The following is a 23,529-nucleotide window of genomic DNA, read 5'->3' as shown; positions in this document are numbered from 1 at the left end:
AAACCAAGCGCAGCCCTTCCTGTCCTCCACCCAGGCAAGTGAGAACCATAGAATAGCAAAGTTTGGAAGGTAGAATCATAGAATCATAGAGTTGGAAGAGACCACAAGGGCCATCGAGTCCAACCCCCTGCCAAGCAGGAAACACCATCAGAGCACTCCTGACATATGGTTGTCAAGCCTCTGCTTAAAGACCTCCAAAGAAGGAGACTCCACCACACTCCTTGGCAGCAAATTCCACTGTCCAACAGCTCTTACTGTCAGGAATTTCTTCCTAATGTTTAGGTGGAATCTTCTTTCTTGTAGTTTGGAACCATTGCTCTGTGTCCGCTTCTCTGGAGCAGCAGAAAACAACCTTTCTCCCTCCTCTATGTGACATCCTTTTATATATTTGAACATGGCTATCATATCACCCCTTAACCTCCTCTTCTCCAGGCTAAACATGCCCAGCTCCCTTAGCCGTTCCTCATAAGGCATCGTTTCCAGGCCTTTGACCATTTTGGTTGCCCTCCTCTGGACACGTTCCAGTTTGTCAGTGTCCTTCTTGAACTGTGGTGCCCAGAACTGGACACAGTACTCCAGGTGAGGTCTGACCAGAGCAGAATACAGTGGCACTATTACTTCCCTTGATCTAGATGCTATACTCCTATTGAGTATTCCCTTGATCTAGATGCTATACTCCTATTCAACTTGAAGTTGAAGCCATCACTTCAAGTCCTTCCCTCCAGAGCAGGAGAAAACAAGCTTGCCCCATCCTCCGTGGGACAGCCCTTGGGATATTAGAGTCATTATCAAGGACATATTCCAGCCAGGCAAATATACTCTCGGGGATTTTGAAGCAAGGCTGGGAAAAGTGTGGCCTAAGAAGTTGCAAGGTCCGGATCAAAATACTTGGAGGGTTTCTTTTGGCTCCTAGGCTTGTGATTCTCCATTGCTGGTGCAAACTGTGGAACAAGAAGGACCTTTGGTCTGGCTCAGCAAAGGACCAGTGTTCCGACTCAGCTTTCTATATTCCTTGGTTTTAACTGATCTTATGGTAAAGATAAAGGGACCCCTGACCGTTAGGTCCAGTCGCGGACAACTCGGGGGTTGTGGCGCTCATCTCACTTTACTGGCCGAGGGAGCTGGCGTACAGCTTCCGGGTCATGTGGCCAGCATGACTAAGCCGCTTCTGGTGAACCAGAGCAGCGCACGGAAACGCCGTTTACCTTCCCACCGGAGCGGTACCTATTTATCTACTTGCACTTTGACGTGCTTTCGAAATGCTAGGTTGGCAGGAGCAGGGACTGAGCAACGGAAGCTCACCCCATCACGGGGATTTGAACCGCCGACTTTCTGATCAGCAAACCTTAGGCTCTGTGGTTTAGACCACAGCGCCACCTGCGTCCCTCGATCTTATGGTACCCTGCCCTGATATCACTCTCTGGTGAGGGGCAGCTTTAAAATATTTGAGATAGATAAAGAAAAAGCATCTTGCAAAACAAAAACAAAAATCTCTAGGAAGGTGGAATTGGGACATTGACTTCCCACGGAGAGGGATACCAGAAAGCTGGGCTCTCCTCCACCCCACTTCCCAGCGCAGTGGGTCTTTCCTTCTTCTGAGCTGGTGGGAGGAACGCACCTCAATTTGCGAGGGGCCGCAACAGACAACACAGCCACGCTCTGGCAGCCTCCGCAAGGAAGCTTCTGCCAAGTCAGAGGGGTGACTTTGTGGGGATCGTGGTTGGATCTGTGCCTCTTGGAGGCTTTCCCAAACCTCAGACAAGGAACCTTTTGGGAACGTTATCTGAGGTTTCACAGCCCCCAGATCCGACCTAAAATGGCGTTTAGGTCGGTCAAACTCTCATCCTGAGTTTTTGTTTTAATTACTGCACGGTTTCAGTGGGGTTCTTCCTATTACATATTTTAATTAGGGATGTTTGTGTTTTAATACTTGGCTCATTGAATTCCATCCTTGTTTGTTTGTTTTTGTTATTTTAATTAAATTTTTATTCAGTTTTCTTATTCATTCATTACATACATCTCATATCCATAACATTTTCTGTTCATTCCTTCCTCCCTCCCCTCCTAGGCTTCCCCCAACTTCCACTTCTGATTTGTTTCTGCTTTCACCCACCTTGCTACCTCCTAAAAGAAAAAATACTAATAGTATACTTACACAATAACATCTGAACTATAAACATAAAAATGAAAATAAGTACACCATATTATTTCCCTATCTTCGATACATTTTCTAAGACAGCGGGTTTCTAAGACACCTCGGGTTAAGTACTTAATTCATTCCGGAGGTCTGTTCTTAACCTGAAACTGTTCTTAACCTGAAGCACCACTTTAGTTAATGGGGTCTCCTGCTGCTGCCGTGCCACCAGAGCATGATTTCTGTTCTCACCCTGGAGCAAAGTTCTTAATCTGAAGCACTATTTCTGGGTTAGCGGAGTCTGTAACCGGAAGCGTATGTAACCCGAGGTACCACTGTACTAATGATGTGAATGTTTCTTTAAATCCTGCCATCAAGTCTATAGACTTTCTTTGTTTCTGCTTAGAATCCTGTCTTGATAAGCAGCCACAAATGCATTTCCATTAATTACCTTATGGTTAAATTGTGCGTCACCAGCAAACGCAAATATCATGCAGATCTGTGGGTCCCGGCCAACTGTGTTGTACTCAACGTATAAGGCAAAGGATCTGTTATTTGTGTTACCTGTGGTGAGTAAGAGCGACATTGGCCACAACCCTGTGACCAATAGACTCGTAGAATTGTAGCAGGGGTATGGCATGGGCAAGCAAGAGGAATGGCAAGGGAGCTGAGATTGTGGCAGTGGGTGGGAGCTGAGCAGGGGAGCAGTGTGGCAGTGCAGGTGGCGGCAGCGAGCAAGCTGGGTTTGCAGTGGCTGGGCAGGTGGAGCAATGGGTGTGGTGCAGCAGCACAGGTAGCCAGAGTCAATGAGGTATCTGGGCTTGCAGTGGTGTAACAGGTTGAGCAAGGAGTGGCACAGGTGAGCTGCAGAGGTTTGGTGAGAAAACGGAGAGGTTTGGAAGGGAAAAGGCTTGGGCAAGAACTAAGGGTAGGGGGCTTTGGTGGGAGAGGGGTTGGCAAGCAAAGTTTGCGGGGGCATAAACCCATATAATGTAAGTATGTGTTTACAGATAAAGATTTATACAGTGGTACCTCAGTTCTCGAATGAAATCTGTTCTGGAAGCCCGTTCGAAAACCAAGGTGTGGCTTCCCATTGATTGCAAGAGCTTCTTGCCCTCAGCAGAAGCTGTGTAGCACGTTCGGCTTCTGAAAAACGTTCAAAAAAGGAAGCATTTATGAAATATACTCGGAGTCAAGAGTGTATTTCATGCTCTTTATTCAGCTCATAGTGGTGAGGAGGAATGGAAGTTCCCCCAGAATGTCTGCTTTATATACATTATTTACACAATGGGCCCCACATGATTGGCTAATTCCGGGATTCTCCTGTAGGCCAATCAGGTTGCAGATTCACTTCCACCTGGGGATGGATTGGGTGGCTCCTGTGGACCAATCAGACTGCTGCATTCTGTATCCTATTGTTCTAGGACCAATCAGACTGCTGTATTTTGGATCCTATTCAACTCAGTACATAACAATTTACTTCTGGGTTTTTGGCGTTCAAGAACTGAAACGTACGACAACAGAGGCGTCCGGGAACTGAGGTTCCACTGTAGTGCTATATCTCAAAGTCAGCCATGTACCCCTCAACCCAGATAGGGTGCGTGGTTCAGTGAGGAGGGAGATTTTAATTTTCCAATCAGAAATTGCTCTCTGATGCCACCATTTCCACCTGCTGTCTTTCAGGAAGTAGTAGCGTAAGGGACTGGGGATTTTTGGTGGCAAAGTAGTTAAAACCCTCCTTGCTTGCTGCACCCCAGTTTGGTAAGAAAGTAAAATAGATCATCACCAGTTATAAGCCTGCATGTTGAAGAAGACACTAAGCAAAGCACATGATTTGTCTTTTAAGATTTAGGGGCAGGTAGCAGCTCACTAGGAGGGACACGGGTGGCGCTGTGGGTTAAACCACAGAGCCTAGGACTTGCCGATCAGAAGGTCGGCGGTTCGAATCCCCGTGTCAGGGTGAGCTCCCATTGCTCGATCCCCGCTCCTGCCAACCTAGCAGTTTGAAAGCATGTCAAGTGCAAGTAGATAAATAGGTACCGCTCCGGCGGGAAGGTAAATGGCATTTCCGTGTGTTGCTCTGGTTCGCCAGAAGCGGCTTTGTCATGCTGGCCACATGACCCGGAAGCTGTACGCTGGCTCCCTCGGCCAATAAAGCGAGATGAGCGTCGCAACCCCAGAGTCGGTCACGACTGAACCTAATGGTCAGGGGTCCCTTTACTAGTAGCTTACTGGCAGAGCCTCTGCATTGCATACAGAAGCTCCAAAGTTCAATCTCTGGCACCTCCAAGTTGTGCTAAGAGAGACTCCCTGGCTCTGCTGCCAGTCAGTGTAAGAAATATTGAGGTGGATGGACCAATCATCTGACTTGGTACAAGGTAACTTCCTGTATTCCTATGATTCATGCTTTCAGACACTTTCACCCAGAGAAAGTGATGAAATGTTGGCCAACGGGAATTCAGAAGCGTGTGTCGTCGTGCATTGTGGACATTTTATAAAATAAATGCAGCCCTGTTTGATCGCGCATGGGGACCCTGTAGCCCAGACAGGAAATATGTTAGACTGCCCCGGCAGGAGGCTGCACTGAGCACGTGCAGAAGCGAACAAGACACCACTTCATGATTCATCACGGCCAACCTTTGTCCGCCTTTCAAGGCTTGACAAGGCTGGTGACGAAGGGCTGCTTTGCCGTTGCTGTTGCTACGTGATCGCAAGAGCAAATCTGGAGCTTGAGAAAGGACGCAACTCTCTCTCTCTCTGGGGTCCTGATTAACTATCCGCCATCTATTTCACAGGCTTCGATATATGTCTTAATCACCAAGGTTTCTAAGCGGTGTACATAAAAAAATTTACAAAAAAGCATATGCAACGGATAAAATCAATTATCATAAAGAGAGAAAAGGACCTTGAATGCCTACTGGAATGGAAAGTTCTTTGTCAAACACCTAAAATTCAGCAGGGAGTTGGGGGCTGGTTCAGTCTTAGCCGGGAGGGAGCTCCACCAAGTCAGACCCACAATACTGAATATATGGCTTCTGGTGGTTATGAGCTGAGCATCTGAGCCATGTGGAGGAGCAGGGCCAGAGACGTGTGTGTGTGTGTGTGTGTGCTGCCCAGCTTATATGAAAAAAGCAAAGTGCGGTAGTTTCTGGAGAAACGAAATAATTTTTATTCCTTAGTTTTGCCATAAACTTCAGAGCAGTGAGTGGGGGACATCTGCACTGTCTGTGCAAAGTGAAACCAGATGAATCCCATTACTGGATATAAAAAGACAACAGTATTAAAGGAAGAGCGTAGCTTGGAAATGGAATGCAAAGCCAATCTGTTTAGCCATAATTTTCCTTTCAAAATACTTTAAGGAGGCCGGTAGTTTGCACAAGACCTTAGCAAACAGCAACCTTAAAATATCTTGCAACCTAAGATTAATCAGACACCCACTTTTTAAAACGTCTCTTTAACCAATTGCTCTCACCCCTGCTGTGTACCCATCTGTACTGGTTCCTCTTTGAAAATGGACTTTTCAAATCTGATTCAGGGGCAGCATTAGATGGAGACAAAAGGAGCCCACTGTTGGTCACTGCTTGGACCAGGAGGTCAGTTTTGTCCCGTTCCATCAGTTTCCCCAACTGTGAGACATTTAGGGCTCATCCCCACTTGTCCCATGACTATAAAGCACAGGTCTGTCAGTTTCCCCCCACCGTGCTCCTTTCCCATGGAAAACCCACTCTTTAGTGCTAAATTGGAGCAAATGTCAATCTGGAAAAACCCTGAATTTCCATTTGTTCCAACTGAGTGCAAAAGAGCAGTTTTCTCCAGGGGGGATCAGCAGGAAGTGTGGATGAACCCTTCGTTTGTCCCATTGAATTGAATGGAAGCCACTGAGAACTAAAGGTTCCTTGACTAGAGTGAGCTGCCTTGTTAACTGCCTAGCCCTGTCCATTGCCTAGCCCTGTCCTGTCCACTTTTTTTGAGAGAGAGAGAGAGAGAGAATATATTTTTGTGGTTTAATTTTTTTGTGATTTTTAAATGGCTTATAATGTTGTTTTTGAGTTGTTGCTACCTGCCCTGGGATCTTAGGGTGAAGGGCGGGTAATTAATTAACACAAACAACAAGCAATGGTACAGGTTGCCTAGCGAAGCACTGGGATTACCTGTTGGGGAAGCCAAAGTTGCATCTTGCTTAGTAGATCCTGCATTGATCAGGAGGCTAGACCAGATGATTTACACAAATCCCTTCTGACTCTATAATTCTAGTACTTTTGGGATGTGTTACAGTCTCTGGGCACAGATACACATTGCACCCTAATTTCAGATCCTTGGCAGTGACCATCAAGCACAACCCTGCTTTGAGCTCTGTCTGTGGGTCATGCTAGAGTGTAATGGGGTATCGGCAGAGCTGGGAGGAATAGTGAGAAATGACTTGAGAAAAAAACAGTGGTACCCCGGGTTAAGTACTTAATTCGTTCCAGAGGTCCGTTCTTAACCTGAAGCACCACTTTAGCTAATGGGGCCTCCTGCTGCTGCTGCGCTGCCAGAGCACGATTTCTGTTCTCATCCTGAAGCAAAGCTTTTAACCCAAGGTACTATTTCTGGGTTAGCGGAGTCTGTAACCTGAAGCGTATGTAACCTGAAGCGTCTGTAACCCAAGTTACCACTGTAATGAGAGATGATGATAATTATTATTATTATTATTATTATTAATAATTATTATTTGTACCCCGCCCATCTGGCTGGGTTTCCCCAGCCACTCTGGGTGGCTTCCACAGAGAGCAAAAATACACTAAAATGTCACACATTAAAAGCTTCCCTGAACAAGGTTGCCTTAAGATGTCTTCTGAATGTCAGGTAGTTGTTTATCTGTTTGACATCTGGTGGGAGGGCGTTCCACAGGGCGGGCGCCACTACCAAGAAGGCCCTCTGCCTGGTTCCCTGTAGCTTTGCTTCTCACAATGAGGGAACCGCCAGAAGGCCCTCGGCACTGGACCTCAGCGAAAAGGAGAGCAAAAGGATAGCAAATAGACAGATAAGTTCTCCGTCCCACAGAGAAGAAAGTTTCAGAAGTGGGTCATGCTGCAGTAACTGTGTTGATGGTTTCTGTTGATGTAGCCACTGCTGTATAATCACACTTATTTCTACAAACAGCTATGGCGGCTCTCCTTTGAGCTCCTGTAAGCTCCTGTTAGAAAGCCAAGGTTTTCTGCTGCAACCACAGAGTAGTCCTGTAATTTTCCCTTGCTTCTCTTAATTTCCTCATCCGCGTTTCTGCTGCAGCCGTCCCACAGCTGAACGCAGAAGGCCCCATCTTTTAATCAGCCTCCAAAAGCCTGAGGAAGCCCTGGTTTTCCTTTTTTGCCCATGTGCATCTTTGCGAGCCTTTATCATCCTCTTTTTTCCTTCTTCTTTCTTCTGCAGGATCAACACTCCGTGCTGAGCCAAAGCGCAGGCCCCAATCCAACGTCAAACGCTTGCACGAATCCAAATGCTGCGAGCAGCTACATGAACTCACCTCAGCAAGCTCTGCTGAATCAGCAGCTGAAGCAACAACTCCTTCTGCAGCACCAGCAGCAGCAGCAACAAAAGATACTAACTGAAGCAGTAAATTTTCAGATTCCCTATTTTATTTTCTATGTAAATCGGTGTCATGTAGAATTCAGAAGCTGGTATTGTGAAAACAGCTACTGGGCCATTTTTAGTCTGCCCATTTCACCTGCTCTGCCTTTTATTTGGAGGGTGAGGGAAGCTCGCACAGGAGCAAATGGGAGCTTTTGTTTTCCATGGGAGCTTTTGTTTTTCCAATGGGAGCTTTTTTTCCAACACAGATTGCAAGCGTGGGGTGCCATTTCTTGATCAGGAACACAGTGGGTGGCAGAGGGTTGAAGGCCCACCCCCCATGCCCTATGCTAGGGTCCCAATCCAGACTGTTAAAGTGCAAATAGATTCCCTGCACCAATTGCGCACGGGTGCAATTCCCACAACAGACCCTCCCGTGGATTTAGAGTAGTGCAAAACCACAGCCAGTGAGTGTGTAAAGTTTGGGGTGTGCTGTCTAGATTAAACTTCATGCGCAATGCAAAGCTGTCATACGCTGAGTCAGACCTCCGCTTTGTCCTCTCAACACTTCCCGGTGTCTTGTATTTTTATTCTTATTTTTGCAATAACTTTTATTTGATTTTACAAGTATAGAGTTAACAATACAATAACAATACAAAATACATATCCATATTTGGAGATTTCTCTGAATCTCTCGACTTCCCACATTCCTCTCCACAGGTCCTATTATAAACCTTTTCAACTGCATATTATTTCATCGTCGGTCAGTTTTGCCATTTCGGCATAATCCAACAGCTTAGTTTGCCGTTCTTCCCTGATAGGGACTTTGTCTTCTTTCCATCTTTGGGCTAGTAGCATCTGTGAGCCTGTCGCTGCGTACATAGAAAGTCTTTTCTGCTCCTTTGGTTCCTGGCGCCTTGTGGAGTTGCCTGGAGGTCCTTTGAATTGGGGATGCAAAGGAATTAAACCTGCCACACCTTTTGCATGTGGAGCCTGTGTTTGTTTGTTTTTTGCCACCGAACGTTCCAACCTTGCAGTGATTCCTCAGTGCAAGTTAGCAGCCTGACACAGGGCAGTTGGGGAGGCTATATGTTCAGCCGTAAGGAAAGCAGGTTACAGGGCAGCCAAGTTGCTGGCGCACAGCAGCAAAGTTCCATTTCCTTCCTCAGCAGATGCTGGCAGCGCACAGGGACCACCCATGCTCAGTGCCTGCATACCTTCAGGCGACACTTTCTCTGCTTACTGGAAACCTCTTGCAGACTGCAGAGCTGGGCCGAAAATCCCTTCCTTCTGTAGGAAGAGAGAACTCCTTTTCACAATCTGCTGAGAGGGAAAGAGAGGGAGAGTTACGGCATTCGAAAAACCAGTTTTTAGCCAATTCATGCTGCTGGCTTCTCCCCTCTCCCTTTTTTTGGGGAGGGGGAGGGGGGGTTAGCAGGGAAGCCTTGCCAAGTATGTCAAAAGTAGGCATGGATCTTGGCAGCCAGAAGACCAAAGTCCCAGATCCAGCTGGCTTTCTGGAAGCCACCCTCTCTTTTTTTGTACCCCATCTGCAGGCAGTATGGGGATAATAAGGCTGGTCTACCTTGTAAGGTAGGGGACGCGGGTGGCGCTGTGGGTTAAACCACAGAGCCTAGGGCTTGCCGATCAGAAGGTCGGCGGTTCGAATCCCCGCGACGGGGTGAGCTCCCGTTGCTCGGTCCCTGCTCCTGCCAACCTAGCAGTTCGAAAGCACATCAAAGTGCAAGTAGATAAATAGGTATCGCTCCGGCGGGGAGGTAAACGGCATTTCTGTGCGCTGCTCTGGTTCACCAGAAGCGGCTTAGTCATGCTGGCCACATGACCCAGAAGCTGTACACTGGCTCCCTCGGCCAATAAAGCGAGATGAGCTCCGGAATCCCAGAGTCATCTGCGACTGGACCTAATGATCAGGGGTCCCTTTACCTTTACTTTACCTTGTAAGGTTGTTGTAAAGCATGGATAGGGGACCAGTTGTTGTCGTCATTGGGCATGATGACTGGAGCTGGTGGCAGATGGCGTCTCAACACCATTTGGAGAGCCTCGGGTTAGACAGTGGAAAGGACTCCCTTGGGAGGTGGGAGGTTTTTAAGTAGCAGTTGGATGGCCATGTCTCATGGATGCTTTAGTTTCCCTCATTGCAAGGGGTTGGACTAGATGACCCTAAGGGTCCCTTCCAACTCTACAGTTCCATGATCCCTGTTGCAAAAGTTACTGAAATAATTGTGTGTAGTGTTTAGAACACAATTGCTGGGTATAGGTTTATTATTCTGTCCAGTTTTGGCAGCAAGGGGAGTGTTTTTCTAAGGCTAATAATGGCACTGGGGATGCAGTTTTCATTAGAATTGTGACTGGGGGTGGAAGGGTTAAAAATTTCCTTCCCCCCCCCCACCCCTCTCTCTCCCTATGTCTTGATGAAAACAGGGAGGCCCACTACACTTATAATTAAAACTTTAAAAACCTGATATAGTTGGTAACTGTGCCCTTAGAATCACATATAGTTTTGTCTCAAGTTTTGTATTCTCTAGCATTTTCCCTAGATTTGAAGCATACAGCCAACAGTAGTAGTAGTAGTAGTTGTTATTATTATTATTATTAGTAGTAGTAGTAGTAAAGGTAAAGGGACCCCTGAACATTAGGTCCAGTCGTGGCCAACTCTCGGGTTGCGATGTTCATCTCGCTTTATTGGCCGAGGGAGCCGGTGTGACTAAGCCACTTCTGGCGAACCAGAGCAGTACACGGAAACGCCATTTACCTTCCCGCTGGAGCGGTACCAACTTGCACTTTGATGTGCTTTCGAACTGCTAGGTTGGCAGCAGCAGGGACCGAGCAACGGGAGCTCACCCCATTGCGGGGATTCGAACCACTGACCTTCTGATCGGCAAGCCCTAGGCTCTGTGGTTTAACCCACAGCACCACCCGCGTCCCATTATTAGTAGTAGTAGTAGTTAAATGCCTCCCATCTGACTGGGGTGCCCCAGCCACTCTGAGTGGCTTCCAGCAAAATATAAAAAGCACAATCAAACATTTAAAGCTTCACTATACACAACCCTGATCCTCTTTTTGCTGACCCAAACAGTTCCCTGACACCCCGCCTGATGTCATATGGGAAGGCGGCAGAATCTGCACGTCAGAACACCATGCTTCCTTCTGTGCCATGGCCTTGAAACCTGCATCGCAGGAGTCTCCCCTGAATACAAAAGCCATTTGAGCTGCGTTCACGTTCAGATCGCTCGCCTTTTGGCTATCCGAGAAAGTGGGTTCACCTTCTCATTTCTTTCTAATCCTGTAGGAGAAAATGACTCCGCAAGATCAGCTGAACCGGCACTCGACGAGGCCCCCGCCAGATTATAAAGACCAAAGAAGGAACCCGGTCAGCATGCAACAAACACATCAGTATTCAGGTAAACACGGTTGAAGGCAGCAGTAAACAAGAGGAGAGCTGCCAATGACTCAACTGGTTTTGAGTACAGTTGTACCTTGGTTTTCAAATTTAATCCGTTCCAGGAGTCCGTTCGTATTATGTACTAAGCTTGGATCCTAGAACAATAGGCAAGTAGGATCCTAGAATGCAACAACTGATTGGCCTGCAGGAAAAGACCAATCAGGCTCCAGGAGGAAGTTAATCAGCCTATTAGGCTGGTAGGATCGTAGAATGCAACAACTGATTGGCCTGCAGGGAAAGACCAATCAGGCTCCAGGAGGGAAGCAGAATCAGCCAATCAGATGGGACTCATTGTGTAAATAATGTATATAAAAGCCTGAGGTTTGAGGGGCAATTCAGTCACTCTTTTACAAGCTGCAATAAAGAGCATGAAATCACTACAGGACTCTGAGTATATTTCAGTTCAACTCCTGGAACAGTTCGAAAACCGAGGCACGGCTTCCGATTGGCTGCAGGAGTGTCCTGCAGCCAATCGGAAGCCACACAGACATTCGGCTTCTGAAAGTTGTTCAAAAACCAGAACAATCACTTCCGGTTTTCGATCATTCATGAGCCGAAACGTTAGAGTTCAAAGGCGTTCGGCTTCCGAGGTTCCATTGTATGGGAAATGTAGTCCTCTGCCCCACCAACAGTTTGCAACCCCACCTGTCTTTGTGTTCAGGCCAGTAACCTGTCTAGTCCAGTATTCTGCTCTGACAGTGGCCAACCAGATTCCCGCAAGAAGTCCACAAGCAGCCCTTGAGTGGGACAACACTCTCCCCTCCTGCTGTTTCAGGGGTGGCATGTATTGAGAAACACGCCGCCCCTGAAAATGGAGGTGGTTTTGAGGAAATTTAAAATGGGTTCCTAGGTTGGCAGTATCCCCCGCCTCTTAATGGTCTGTGAAATATACTCGGAGTCGAGAGTGGATTTCATGTTCTTTATTCAGCTCATAGTGGTGAGGAGGAATGGAAGTTCCCCCAGAATGTCTGCTTTATATACATTATTTACACAATGGGCCACACATGATTGGCTAGTTCCGGGATTCTCCTGTAGGCCAATCAGGTTGCGGATTCACTTCCACCTGGAGCTGGATTGGGTGGCTCCTGTGGACCAATCAGACTGCTACATTCTGGACCCTATTGTTCTAGGACCAATCAGACTGCTGCATTCTAAATCCTGTTGTTCTAGGACCAATCAGACTGCTGCATTTTGGATCCTATTCAACTCAGTACATAACAGTCTGGCTGGAGGATAGAGAGGGATGTGCATGCATGTGTAGAAATTAAGCTACTGTGCAAAGGTAAAATTTGCATCCATCGCTCGGCTCGCTTTTGCCTCTCGCTCCACCCACCACTGGCATTTGTCCCTGAGAAGAAATCTCCCTGCCCCACTTGCAAAGGGTGCATGTGACGGACATCTATTTGCAAACTAAGGGTGCTTGTCTGGAAGCCAGGACTGGTAAACCCTACTCAGACCTTATAAAAATGTGCAGAAATGTTTGCTGTACTGGCTCCACCCCACCCCACCCCCCGGCCTCCATGCTTTGGTTTTGTACGCCTTTTCCACTCGAATAAGCATATGTGAATTTTTATTTTAACTGAAACTGTATTGCAAAATCAACAGACGCGTGCAGTCGAATTCTTAGCTGCGTTCCGCTCCATGTGTAAGTCTGGGAGTAGCGAATAAGGTCAGTGCACTTGGAAATGCAGACAGAACCAGATCCTCTGCCCTCCCTATCTCAGAGTGGGGGCCTGAGGGGCTGTAGGCCTCACCCCTTCCATTGATTGTCATTCCTGGGCGTGAATTTAAAAAACGACACATCCCCCAGTATCACTGACTCACTCCTCTTGGTATCGAAGGTCTGGTAATGTTTTCTGCTCGACACTAATTGGAGTGAAATTTCTTCCCATCTGGTCTAAATCAGTGTGGCCAAAAAAAGGGGGGAGGGTGCTAAAAATAGCAAGCAGTTCAGAGAGGGGAAAGGAAACTTTGTCTTTGGAGTGAGATAGAAAACCAATGTCCCAACCGCGGTGCCCTTTTAGGCAACTCACGTCTCTACCCAAAGAATATAGGGCTTGTGAGTCAACATGTTCCAGCTTTCCTTCATGAGACTCCAAAACTCTTTGGTATGTTTTGCTACGTCTGGAAGGTTGCTTCGTTCCAATGGCGGAGGAGGCAATTCTAGCCATAATGGTGTAGTGGTTAGGGTGCCATTGAAGCTCACTGGGTGACCTTGGGCCAATCACTGCCCCTTATTGGACATCCACCGAAGCTGAACTTTGAGGGATTCAGCTCAGATAAAAGTTAAACCAAGGGTGCCAACTTGAATAAAATATTGGGGAGGGACCAGGTAAGCCCACCATGCATAGTGGGTCACATGACGCAGTACACACATGCCATTTGAACGGCAATGCCCATCAGCTTCAGGGTGGCCGTCCCCCTCAAATATTGGGGGCCCGAAGGCACCTTGGCCCCTGGAAACTGCAGGAGGGAGAGAGCTCTTGTGCTCAGGTCCTGGTTATGAGATTCCCACAGACATCTAGTCGGCCACAGTGAAAACAGGGTGCTGGACTAGATGGGACATTCACCTGCCTTAGGCTCTTAGTACATTCTTATATTGCAGTCCCCATTTCTTAGTCTTTTAGCATATATTTGTATGGTGTGGTGGTGGTACAGTTGCAGCCCACCTTAGCTCAGGCCAGAACCTGGTAGTGTGTCCCAACCCAGCAGCGGAAGACAAGTGCTCTCATTTCCTGATGGGACTGTCAGTTCTGTGTCCAGGGCAGCTGTCTACCAGCTCCATCTGTTACACAGGCTGAGACCCTACCTGCCCGTGGACTGTCTCGCCAGAGTGGTGCATGCTCTGGTTATCTCCCACTTGGACTACTGCAATGCACTGTATTTGGGGCTACCTTTGAAGATGACTCGGAAACTATGACTAATCCAGAACGTGGCAGCTAGACTGGTGACTGGGAGCGGCCGCCAGGACCACATAACACCGGTTCTAAATTATCCTAGTACGTTTCCGAGCACAATTCAAAGTGTTGGTACTGGCCTTTAAAGCCTAAATGGCCTTGGTCCAGTATACCTGAAGGAGCGTCTCCACCCCCATTGTTCTGCCCGGACAGTGAGGTCCAGCGTTGAGGGCCTTCTGGCGGTTCCCTCACTGAAAGATGTGAGGTTACAGGGAACCAGGCAGAGGGCCTTCTCGGTAGTGGCGCCTGCCCTGTGGAACGCCCTCCTATCAGATGTCAAAGAAATAAACAACTATCTGACTTTTAGAAGACATCTGAAGGCAGCCCTGTTTAGGGAAGTTTTTAATGTCTGATGGTTTATTGAGTTTTTAATATTCTGTTGGGAGCCACCCAGAGTGGCTGCGGAAACCCATCACCATGATGATGATGATGATGATGATGATGATGCTTAGGGACCAACACATAATTCTCTCATGTTCTAAGGACCTGGCAGGGCTAAGAGAAATGTCCAGAGAGTCGTGCTCCTTTTCCTCCGATAGGGTTGTGATGGGATTCTGGTGGAGGGCTTTCCCATGGACGCTCTGGCCCAAGGGTCCTGTTCAGAACCTACAACTAGATGATCGTTAAGAGATTTTTCTTTCTCCTCCCGTCATCCTTTTTCCAGGTGGATCGCCAGCCGTGAGCGCCAGCTCCAATCTCTGCTTTTCCAACTCAATTTCAAGTCCCAGCCTCTCGCTGCAGGCATCCGGTCTTTTGACCACCACTCACGGAGCCAGAATGCCTTCTCTCCCGACGACACGCCACATGGTCTGCTACGGGAACATTCCTTGCAGCCAACCGAGCGCGTACAGCGTGGCTGCATCAAGCGCAAGCCAAGTGTCGCAGCACAGGAACCCGAACCAAATGATCCCCAGCCAGCAAAGCAATTCCACAGTATCTTCGCAAGGGCCTCCGGGGCAAGGCAGTAATAATGGCCTGTCGGCGTATGACAGCGGGCCCGGGATCAGCTCTCAGCAAGGCAAACTCAGCTTGAACCAAGGGACTTCTTCTGCACCAAGGCCTCTGAACGTCATGGTCAACTCCAATTCGGCAGCTCAGACCTGGGCCTCACAAGAAACAGGAGCAAAGCAACAGGAAACACGCAAGTCCGTGGGGTCCCCTTTCCCCGCGGGCAGCCCCTATACAAACCAGCTGCTGCAGCGCCCATCTGCCCACCAGCAGTTTCCCCAGCGCGCCATGGCGCCTGCTCCTAACCAGCTGGCCACCCCCCAGATGAGAACACCAACGGGCCAAATGAACCAAACTCTAAATGGGCAAGCGGCTGGAGCGCCAAAATCTCTGGGGGCAAGGCCTGGCCAGGTACGGGCTCAGACAGTGCCACACTTAAATGCACCGGGGGTGAGCATGGCAGCGCCAAACTCCTTGCTGTCAAACCATTTCCCATCTAGTAGTAGCCAGGCTTCTGCCAGGGCCTACCAAGGAACCGACCACACCAGCGACCTGGCGTTTGACTTTCTGAACCAGCAAGGTGACAGCATGGGGCCGGCACTCAACAGCGACCCGGACTTCATCGATTCTTTGTTAAAAACAGAGCCGGGTAACGACGACTGGATGAAGGACATCAACCTTGATGAAATCCTAGGTGGCCACTCCTGAGGCCGAGCAGCAGGCAGTTGCAAACTCACAGAGCGGGTGGCCGTGGTAGTGGTGTTTGTTTTTTTAAGGCCCGAAAGCTAGGATTGCACTCCACAAAGTTTTTCAGAGGGAATGTGTCTTTGGAGTGTTTCAAGACAACCAAACTTTGCTCTCCCGATGGTTGAAGGGGTTCCTCGTGGTCCGCAATGAGGAGCAAAATCAAAGAGGTGTCTGCACCCGTTCAAAATGTGTAGGCCCATCTTCGTACCTAGAAAGCTAAGCAAGAGCACAGGAGGAGACGTCGGTTGCTTGTCCTACTCTTGTGTAGGCTACAGCTTGTGTAGGTGTTCACTTGGGCTTGCGGACATGCAACCACAAATCTTGAACAGAGAAGAAAAGGTATACCCCCAGATAATGTCCAGCCTGAGACTGTTGAGTTAATTTATCAGGAGCAGCTGTGAGGAATTGGGGAAAGTGCATTGATCGAGTGCATACTTTTTATAGAGAGGGTCACAGCTTTTATTCCTGCCACTGCCAGGTAAAGCAGAATGACCTGTCTGAAACCCTGGAAGGCCACAGATTGCCTGTGTAGACAAAAGCAATACCTTGGTTTTCAAACAGTTTAGTTCCTGAACGTTTTGGCTCCTGTACGTCGCAAACCCGGAAGTGACTGTTCCGGTTTGCGAACTATTTTTGGAAGTTTACCGCAGCCAATCAGAAGCCGCGATTAGGTTTCCAAATGTTTTGGAAGTCGAACGGACTTCCAGAACGGATTCCACATTAACAGTCATGGCTTCCCCCCTGCCCCCAGGAATCCTGGGAAATATAATTTGTTAAGGGTTCTGGGAGATTTGCCATGGCAAAACTTACCGGAAGAATTAAGAAATCAAGATAACATTTTTATATATACATTAAAGAATGGAAAAGGTTTATTGAATATTTACAGATACATTGTAAACAGATAAAAACATTGGCAGGATTGTTTTAATAACCTGCAGCGTCATAAGAGTGTATATTTAAAGAAGATGAATAAATGAGCAAATTAAGTTAATTGAGATATGCGGAAGATATTAAAAATAAATTTAAGGAACCACAGAAAGAGAAGGAAGGAAGTCAAGCTATGAAATGTCAAAATGATTGTAAAATTAGTGAAATGTAAAAACTTGAAAAGTATAAAGTTTTTTTTTTTTAAGGGGGGGGTTCTGGGAAATGTTAGGAGACACACACGAGCTACAGTTGTCTAGTTGGTTTAACAACCAACCCTTCTTCCCTGGGAACTCTGGAAATTGCAGTTCTTTAGGAGAAGAGGGTCTCCTAACAACTCTCAGCACCCTTAAGGAACTGCATTTCCCAGGATTCTCTGGGGCTAAAGTGGCACCATAGATGTATAGTGCAGATGTGGCCTTGGAATGAGGCAGCTTCCTGTGCCAGATTATTGAAATATTAATGCCTCCATCCAAGGCAGCTACCAAGTGGTTTTGCTGCCTGCCCAGTCTCTTGCTTATAGAGCAGAATAAATACGGAGTACCAAATAGATTGAGGATTAGAGAATATGGGCCTAAGATTTAACTAGTTAGCTCCAGGGAAATGTGTAATATTTAGCCTCTCCATCCCAACACAAACACACTTGGCTACATTACCTTTCACCTCTGAAAGCATCCTCTCCACAGCCTTCAGGCTCCTAGACCATGAGCCGTTTTCATGTATCTCCCCACTTTAAGCCAGCCAATCAGGGCTCAGATGTGGGGCTGTTCTTCTGGGGTAATCTAGTGGATGTCCTCTGCATAAGGGAATCCCAGTGTCTCTGTACAAATACACACACAAAATGTCAGTGCCAGGGGTCAGCAAACTTTTTCAGCAGGGGGCCGGTCCATTGTCCCTCAGACCTTGTGGGGGGCCGGACTAAATTTTGAGGGGGGAGGATATGAATGAATTCCTATGCCCCACAAATAACCCAGAGAAGTATTTTAAATAAAAAGACACATTCTACTCATGGAAAAACACCAGGCAGGCCCTACAAATAACCCAGAGATGTATTTTAAATAAAAGGACACATTCTACTCATGGAAAAACATGCTGATTCCTGGACAGTTCGCTGGCCAGATTTATTTATTTTTTTATTAAATGCTTTTTATTGCTGTTTCATTTAATACAAACAAACAAAATACAGTAAAATTCAACAATCATTTACCCACATTCTTTCCCCACACTCTGCTGAGCATTGACTTCCTTCCCTCCCTTCAACAGGTTTTCTTAGGTCAGGTACTTTCCCACAGTTTCTTATTGCATCCAATCCCATCTACATCGTAAGATTTATTTCAGTCCGCCAGAGTCTTCAAATTTCTACAGTTATTATTTATGTACTCCATAAATTTACTCCAGTCTTTTTGGAATTTTGCTTCCTCCTGATTTCGGATTCTACAGGTCAGTTTTGCTAGTTCCACATAATCAACCATCTTCATCTGCCACTCTACTATTGTTGTTAATTCTGGTACTTTCCATTTTGGGGCTAACAAAGTTCTGGCTAACAAAGTTCTGGGCTGGATTTAGAAGGCGATTGGGCCGGATCCGGCCTCTGGGCCTTAGTTTGCCTTCCCATGCCTTATATTGAGAGAAAGGGGGGAATTCAATTTGTTCCTTCCCCCAAAGAATCCTGGGAACTGCTGGATGCTGAGAGGTGTTGGGACACCCATCATAGAGAGACAGTTCCCAGCACTCTTAGCGGACTAAATTTCCCATGGTCCTTTGGAGGGAAGCCATGACTGTGACAATAGTTTGAGACCATATCCAGCAAAAGACAGTTGGGATGCAGCGGCAGTGAGCCACCCACCATATTTATTATCAACAACGCTCCCAATGTAGCATCGTTCTGGGGCATTGTGGGTGATCAAAATGATGAGCTGCTCATAGCCCGAGCCACCTTTTTAACACTCCGTTTGCGGACCCATAGCAGGCTCAAAGATGCTAGACAACTGATTCTGAGCCTCTGCTTCTGAAATTAACCAGAGTTGTGGAACTGCCACAGGCTTGTGCCTCTTTCCATTTATTTCAGAATGACACGTGCGAGAAAAGTTACCCACTGATGGCACCTTTGTGATCAAAACAGGGAAACACTGGGTTGTGGGTTTTTTTAATGAATTGAAAACAAAGGCAAACCCTGCAGTTTTTTTATACCGTTATATATCTTCTTTGTATCATTACAGTAAAAAATGCACTACCCTTATATTTTGCATTATTGAATCAGGAACTCTTCTCAGTATTGGGTTGTAAATATATAGAAACTTTTTGTAAACTTTTGTACAAAACAAAATGTAATATTTTGGTAGGAATACTGAAATCATATTCTTTGGGTTATATTTATACACATGTGGAATAAAAGTGTACTGTCCAAACTTTGTATTTTATACAGAAAAGGGAAAAAAATGCTTACCTTTTGTATCTTAATATACAATGTTGTTGGTGGATTTTCTTTTTTCTTTTTGTATGATATAATTGTTTTATTTTCATTCTGAGACTTAAGAAATGGCTTAAAAGGAGGCAGGAGGAGAATCTCAAAATAAAAGTTGAGGATTTGATCTCCGGCTTTGTAATGGCACCTTGAGCACTTGCCAAATTCCTTAAGTGCGCTGCTCATTCTGAGAAAGCAAAAAACGCTATAGAAATCTCTGGGGAATTTGATATGGTGTTCCAGATCAAATTTGCATCAGGCTGCTTTCTCAGGACCTGTTTCCTCTTTGCAGCACTTGAGCATCTTTTCTGAAGCTGAATGAGGACTTCTTCGCACAAACTGTTATATTGGAATAATCCTGGGGGGGGGGGAGAGTTTCCACCCTCCCACAGTGGATTCCTGGGGTCTTCAGGGCCCCAGTGGTTCAGAAAACACTGAGTGAGCTCTTCACTCGAATAAGTTTAGGGCCCTTCAGATCTTCCCCCATTAATCCCTCAATCACCAGGTGTGCAAATATGTTAAGCTTTTCCCTCTGTGACTCTCCACTTGGATGGCTGGGCCCAGAATTACTGCTATCGCCTTCCTCTCATGCTGTGTCCTAGGCCACTGTGGTAAAGATTGACCCTAGCCTAGCACATTCCCCCCCTTTTCTCCTGCTCCCTCCTTATGTAGAACCCCACTCTAAATGCTCGACCCACCATGCCTGTAAAGGTAAAGGAATCCCTGACCATTAGGTCCAGTCGTGGCCGACTCTGGTGTTGTGGCACGCATCTCGCTTTATTGGCCAAGGGAGCCAGCGTACAGCTTCCAGGTCATGTGGCCAGCATGACTAAGCCGCTTCTGGCAAACCAGAGCAGCGCACGGAAATGCCGTTTACCTTCCCGCTGGAGCGGTACCTATTTATCTACTTGCACTTTGACGTGCTTTTGAACTGTTAGGTTGGCAGGAGCAGGGACCGAGCAACGGGAGCTCACCCTGTCGCGGGGATTCTAACAGCCGACCTTCTGATCGGCAAGTCCTAGGCTCTGTGGTTTAACCCACAGCGCCACCCGCATCCCACCATGCCTTAACCCTCTGGCTAATTGAGCTTCTTCTCCAGTGGGGCTGCCCTGGCCAGTTTCTTGCGGTCTGTCTGGCTTACCTCCATAGTTGACTGTCGAGTGGGGAACTCCTGCACCATCTGCCAACTCCCAACACCTTGGTTTGATTCTACCACCAACTGGGATGCCAGAGTCCTAGCAGTCCTACAGCATACACCATGCCTTTACCCTATGGCTAATTGAGCATCTCTTCTTCTCCAGTGGGGCTGTCGTGGCTAGTGGAATGCGGGTGGCACTGTGGTCTGAACCACTGAGCTGCTTGAGCTTGCCGATCAGAAGGTTGGCAGTTCAAATCCCCGTGACAGAGTGAGCTCCCATTGCTCTGTCCCAGCTCCTGCCAACCTAGCAATTCGAAAGCACGCCAGTGCAAGTAGATAAATAGGTACCGCTCCGGCGGGAAGGTAAACGGCGTTTCCATGCGCTCTGGTTTCCATCACGGTGTCCTGTTGCGCCAGAAGTGATTTAGTTATGCTGGCCATATGACCAGAAAAGCTGTCTGTGGACAAACGCCAGCTCCCTCGGCCAGAAAGCGAGATGAGTGCCCCACCCCAGTCACCTTTGACTGGACTTAACCATCCAGGGGTCCTTTACCTTTACTTATACCTGGCCAGTCTCTTGCAGTCTGTCAGTCTCCATAGCTGGCTGTTGAGTGGAGAACTCCTGTACCACCTGCTCCCAACACCTTGGTTTGATTCTACCACCAACTGGGATGCCAAAGGATACAGCTGTGCTGAGTGAATGCACCTGAGCAGGATCTAAATATCTGCTGAACATCTGTTTGGAGTTTATACATGTATCATCATCTTCTTCATTAAAGTCCTATGCCACCCTTTATCCCTAGATCTCAGGGCGTAAACATAAAACTACAATATACAAAATACATAATAAAAACAAGAAATGAAAACAAACCCATAATAGCCCCCTGCACACACAGCACATTTAAAAGGGCCTTGAGTGTCAGTCAGCCAAAGGCCTGTTTGAAAAGGAATGCTTTTGCCTGGCGCATAAAGGTGTGTAATGAAGGAGCCAGGCGAGCCTTGTCAGGGAGAACATCCCACAGATTGGGAGCCGCTGCCACAGATTGTGTTGCCACCCTCTGGACCTCTTGTGAGGAGGCACACAAAGGCCTCAGAGGATGATCTCAGGGCCTGTGTAGGTTCATATGAGCAGAAGTGGTCCTTGAGGTATTGCAGTCCAGTTGAATACCAGTTGCACTGTGCCCCTGAAATTGAGGGTGGTGGTACCACACAACGCTCCTTTTTTCTACAGCAGTGCCAGGCTTGCAAGGCCAAGTACCATCTTTTAGATGCCGGCCAAGTCTGACCTTTTCGCCTGAGCCTTTAACAGCAATTCAAATCAGCTGCGATCTATCATCAATTTGTCCTGCCTGCAATTGTTTTTCCTGTTATTTTTAACACTGCTTGATTAGCTTCCAGCTTATCGTCAGTTATTTCTGGTTCTCATTTTATGTATATTTTTAAACCCTTGTTGCAAGCTGCCTTTCATTTATTTAACCGGGACTTTTTGAAACCTTGATCACATCACAAAAGCTTTTTTAAAAAAACAAAAACAAAATCTGCCCTTTCTCCTGCTGGTTAAGCAGTGTTTTAGCTTGTTTGTCATACAGTGGTACCTCGGGTTACATACTCTTCAGGTTACAGACGCTTCAGGTTACAGACCCTGCTAACCCAGAAATAGTACCTCGGGTTAAGAACTTTGCTTCAGGATGAGAACAGAAATTGTGTGGTGGCGGCACCGGGAGGCGGCATTAGCTAAAGTGGTGCTTCAGGTTAAGAACGGTTTCAGGTTAAGAACGGACCTCCGGAACGAATTAAGTTCTTAACCCGAGGTACCACTGTATTGTACTTTGTAGTTTGACTGATTTTGATGAAAGCTGACTTGAGTATTTCAGTTTTCCCCTTTTCTTAAGGCAGTGTTTCTGCACTTAAACACACACATTTTTCTGGGAATAAAATCAACAATATTCACTTGAGTGCACAAACATGAGAGACCCCAAAGACATGTATTTAAGCCAAGATGGGTGAGGGCCTGGTGCAGTTGATATTTCCCTCCACCTCCAAAAAGGGTCCCCTTCTCCCCCAAGGAACGCATGAACTAAAGAAACCTTATTTTATTTTAAAAATGAATTACGCATATTAGTATATTACAACACATGGAGATGAAGGGCGGAGGCACACAAGGTGCAAAAACAGGCAATGAGGCCTCTTTGCAGGTGTCAACCCCAGGTACAATTTCTCCAATTGCACCATTATAATCCAGCCCTACTTTTAGCATGATGCATGAAGATATCCTCAGAGCATCTAATAATTTAGGGCACCAGGTTAATGAAATTAATATTTGGGAATCTAACAGTGAGAAGGAAAGTCTGCACAACTGCCAGAAAACCGGAAAACTCTGAAAAAACCAACAGTGAACAGATTAAAAAATAAATAAAGTTGTACCAGATGCCAGAATCAAGCCATTCTGATCTGGGGCTGGGTGCAAGACCAGGTAAGGCGGCTCTCTGTCGCCCATCAACACTGAGGACCTGGACAACAGGCTGAGAAGCCACCCAGAAACCACCTGGTCAAAGTCTTTTCTCCCAAGAGGTACTGGGTGTCCCATTTAACCGATTGCAGCTATTTCTAAATTTGCATCTATACATACAAATTAATATGTGCAGATTTGTGCCCTCTTTATGGTGATGCGTTTTGGGGACTGTGGCGATCACACAGGGTCCCCGGACGTCTCACCATCTATTGATCCCTGTGCCACCACTTTATTTCTCGCTGCCACCACCCAGGCCCTACCTGGTACAATACTGAGTCCAGTCAGGGTTAAATTGGAACATAAACTTCTGTTTATTTATTGCAGTTTAACAAGCGTGTGGTTTCATAAACTGTATCGGTCAATTACAATCATGGGGTGCCTATCCAGACCTATAACTTCCACTACCTGCTCTCACTCACTAAACCACCTCTCAGATATTTACTTGTCTTCCTAGCTCCTAACTCCTGACTCAGCTTATTTCGCTACACTAACTCAACCTACTCACAGACTCTATCCCAATTCACTCCCACTCCAACCAACCACCCAACTCCCAACGAACTCTCCCAGAGCTGGTTTTATAGTCCCTCTGACTCCACCCCCCTGGGTCCTGATTGGGTAACCTGTTTAACTATTTCACCTCCAGCACTCTCATATGTTAACGTCACAGGGACTAAATTAGCATAAGTGCAAAC

General features: G+C 47.0%; 1 protein-coding gene across 1 annotated transcript in view; it reads left to right on the top strand.

Annotated features, from left to right (window-relative positions):
- Positions 1-19,314, top strand: part of MAML2 (mastermind like transcriptional coactivator 2) — a 148,012-nt gene extending 128,698 nt beyond the window's left edge. Inside the window, exons 3-5 of the mRNA XM_079973423.1 lie at positions 7,547-7,729; positions 10,995-11,106; positions 14,769-19,314. Coding sequence (XP_079829549.1) covers positions 7,547-7,729; positions 10,995-11,106; positions 14,769-15,760 — 1,287 coding nt within the window. The 3' untranslated portion in view covers positions 15,761-19,314. The remainder of the gene's footprint in view (positions 1-7,546; positions 7,730-10,994; positions 11,107-14,768) is intronic.
- Positions 19,315-23,529: the final 4,215 nt, after the last annotated feature.

The sequence above is a fragment of the Podarcis cretensis genome (assembly GCF_951804945.1).
Source record: "Podarcis cretensis genome assembly, chromosome: 4".
In the NCBI taxonomy this organism is placed as follows: Eukaryota; Metazoa; Chordata; class Lepidosauria; order Squamata; family Lacertidae; genus Podarcis; species Podarcis cretensis.
The sequence above is the reverse complement of the archived record's forward strand: the minus strand, read 5'-3'. Positions and strand labels throughout refer to the sequence as shown.